The sequence below is a fragment of the Echinops telfairi genome, unplaced genomic scaffold, assembly GCF_000313985.2.
Source record: "Echinops telfairi isolate 266 unplaced genomic scaffold, ASM31398v2 ScPeMD7_7458;HRSCAF=8496, whole genome shotgun sequence".
Classification (NCBI taxonomy): domain Eukaryota; kingdom Metazoa; phylum Chordata; class Mammalia; order Afrosoricida; family Tenrecidae; genus Echinops; species Echinops telfairi.
In genome coordinates, this window is record NW_022111358.1 from 36117850 (window position 1) to 36121209 (window position 3360).

The 3360-nt window shown below is 46.7% G+C and overlaps 2 protein-coding genes across 2 annotated transcripts in view; one reads left to right on the top strand and one right to left on the bottom strand.

Moving 5' to 3' along the window:
• The window catches only part of LOC105979021 (60S ribosomal protein L34-like), a 4098-nt gene extending 2108 nt beyond the window's left edge, over positions 1-1990 (top strand). Inside the window, exon 2 of the mRNA XM_045299946.1 lies at positions 1611-1990. Coding sequence (XP_045155881.1) covers positions 1611-1990 — 380 coding nt within the window. The remainder of the gene's footprint in view (positions 1-1610) is intronic.
• Positions 1-3360, bottom strand: part of SMURF2 (SMAD specific E3 ubiquitin protein ligase 2) — a 42325-nt gene that overhangs the window by 21766 nt on the left and 17199 nt on the right. The gene's annotated exons all lie outside the window — the stretch shown is intronic.

The following is a 3360-nucleotide window of genomic DNA, read 5'->3' on the forward strand; positions in this document are numbered from 1 at the left end:
AACACAGGGAATCCAGGACAGATAAACCCCTAAGGACCAATAATGAGAGTAGCAATACCAGGAGGGTAAAGGAAAGATGGGGGAGAAGGAGGAATCAATCACAGTGATCGACATATAATCCCCCTCCCAGAGGGATGGACAACAGAAAACTGGGTGAAGGGAGACAGTGGCCGGTATATGATATGAAAAAAAAAAAAGTATAAACTATCAAGGGACCATGGGGGAAGGGGGCGGAATGAGCTGATACCAAAGGCTCAAGTACAAAGAAAATGTTTTGAAAAGGATGATGGCAACATATGTACAAATGTGCTTGGCACTATGGATGGATGTATGGATTATGATAAGAGCTGTAAGAGCCGGCAATAAAATGAATTTTAAAATATTAATTTTCCTTTATCTATGCTATGGCTCTTAAGATTGTTTAATCCAAGTCACACTAATATGGAACAAATGTAACTACTCCCACTTCAGCCAGTTTCACTTCTGACCTCAAGTAAAGAGAAATAACAGAAGAGCCTTTACTCTAAGTCCTGGACATTAATAGTAACAGCTAAAATGTACCATTCTCATGCCAGTTTTTGTGTATGAGGTCCTTCAAATGATATAGCATCATTTATTTCCCACAAAACAATGACACAATTGGATCTATTATTTTCCTCATTTTAGGGGAGAGAAGAAGACAGGCTCAGGTAAATTAAATAATGTGCCCTGAGTGTGAGGAACAGAAGGATTTCTCTTAAGTTGTCTCCCCAAAATATATGCCAGACTTAGTTTGAGAATGACTGTTCATTAGGCAGCGAAATAGGTCAGAGGTTATTCTCCTTAACATCAGCCATCTAGAGCGGCCAGACTGTATAATCTGACTCACCCCAAATAGGGCCCATTCCTTTCAGTTATTGTTCCCTTGAAGCAGTGCCCAAAGGCAAGCCTGGGACCACTCTAAGATGACTAGGTCATCCCCCTCCTGTTGCTTGTATTGCCTATGTTGCAATCCCTCCCTATGATGCATGACGCAGGTTGTTGTGAATTGTATTGCCCCTCTCTGTGATGCATGATGCTGTAATGTATCCCCCTAAAGTGATATGATGTGTGGTTAGCAATAAATAAGGAGGCTCCCTGGTGGTCAGGAGGGGCTGCTCCCATGAGGGCGGTGGATGAGAGGGCAGCTCCCGCGAGGGAGGCGGCTCCTGCTCTGGCAGCCGGGTTCCCCCCACGAGGACCACCAAGCGGGGCGGAGGTGAGCAATGCTACCATGTAATATGTCTGACTGTATTATTGTATTATCTCTCATGCTCTGGATGACTTTAATATAATGCTTATATATCTCAACCGTACAACTGTGCATTACTGAACTCAGAAGTAGTATTACTAAACCAATGAGTTCAAGCAGCAGGTGGGGCTGGCACCCCACTCCCCCTCGTCACTTTTAATTTAATACAACACCTGAGTCACCCAGCTAATACTGCAAAAACAGATCTGATTCTCAGCCCAGGATCAAACAGTTAGTGGGAAATTCGTTTTGTTTTTTATTATTATAACTTCTTCTAGAGTTTGGGGGGGGGGGGGAATCTAGCAATTGTACAAGTTTTTGAAAATAGTTTCTCTTCCAGAGACACTGTGTGCAGGCATTCAAAATGGTCAGCGTCTGACCTACCGACATAGGCTGTCCTACAATACAGCCTCTAACAAAACTAGGCTGTCCCGAACCCCTGGTAACAGAACTGTTTACTTCTATACAAAAAAGGTTGGGAAAGTGCCAAAATCTGCATGCCACGGTGTGTGCCCAGGCCGACTTCGAGGGGTCCGTGCTGTGAGACCCAAAGTTCTCATGAGGTTGTCCAAAACCAAAAAACACGTCAGCAGCGCTTATGGTGGGTCCATGTGCGCTAAATGTGTCCGAGACAGGATCAAGCGTGCTTCCCTTATTGAGGAGCAGAAAATCGTTGTGAAAGTGCTGAAGGCACAAGCACAGAGTCAGAAAGCTAAATAAATACAAATGGAGCTTGTTTGAACAATAAATCAAATGACTTGTTCTCTTAAAAAAGAAAAATAGAGGGAGCGGGTTCAGCGCAGCGTGTTCCATGCCAGGTCCCTCCGATGCCAGCTCCTCACTGCCGCTGGCTGCTCGTCAGCTCCCCTTCCCCTGAACTGCGTCCCGATGGCGGCCCGCCCCACCCCGACATGGAGGAGCCTACACGTTTGGGCCCAAGGTGGCTGGCTGCGCGGTTTCCCCGGGTCCAGCCTTTCCCCGGAGAGACACGATCCGCTTTTCTTTCCTCCAGAGTTGGCCTGCCCGCGTCTAAGGTTCGTGATATTGCAATATCCGAAGACAGGGCCTGAAGCCAGGAGACACCAGCCATGCTCCAGCCCACTTGGCCTCAGCAGGAGACACATGGCTTCAGGAACCCAGAGGGGCAGTTCTACCCTGGCCTGTAGGCTCCCGATGAGCTGGAATCGACTTGATGGCAAACCCCTTCCTAAGGACCTGAGGGTTGAACCAATAGAGCTGCTATCAATGAGAAGCTGGTACCAAGGGCTCAAGTAGAAAGAAAATGTTTTGGAAAAGATGATGGCAGCATATACAGATGTGTTGGACACAATGGATGTATGTATGGATTGTGATAAGAGCTGTAAGAGAACATGCCTGGAGAAGCTCTGGAATTGCTAGGGAACGAGATTTAAAAAGGGGGTGGTGCAGTACCAGGCTACGATGAGCCTTGTTGGCCATGTGTTTGGAGAACCAACACTGCCTGGGCCGCCCCACATCACCGTCGTCCTCTGCGCCCATGTGGCAGCCACTGTGTCAGTCCCTCTTGACAATCTTCATCTTTGTCGCTGCCCTTCCACTTTGTCCAGCATGATGCCCTCCAGGGACTGGTCTCTCCTGATAGCATGTCCAAAGGACGTGAGATGGTCTTTGTCCCCGATTCTAGAGAGGCTACTACTTCCCAAGACAGACTGATTTGTTCTCTTGGTAATCCACAGTACTCTGAATAGTTTTCACCAGGACCATCATTAAAGTGAATGGATTCTTCTTTGGTCTTATTCATTGTCCAACTTTGACATGCATATGAGGCAGTTGAAAATATCGCAGGTACATGGGTACAGATAAGACCTGGAAACACAGGTAATCCCAGGCCAGATAAACCCCTCAGGACCAATATTGAGAGTAGCCATACCAGGAAGATAAGGGGAAGGTGAGGGGAGAAAAGGGGAACTGATCACAAGGATCTATATATAACCTCCCAGAGGGATGGACAACAGAAAAGTGGGTGAAGGAAGACAATGGTCAGTGTAAGACATGAAAAAAATAATAATTTATAAATTATCAAGGGTTCATGAGGGAGGGAGGGGGGGGGA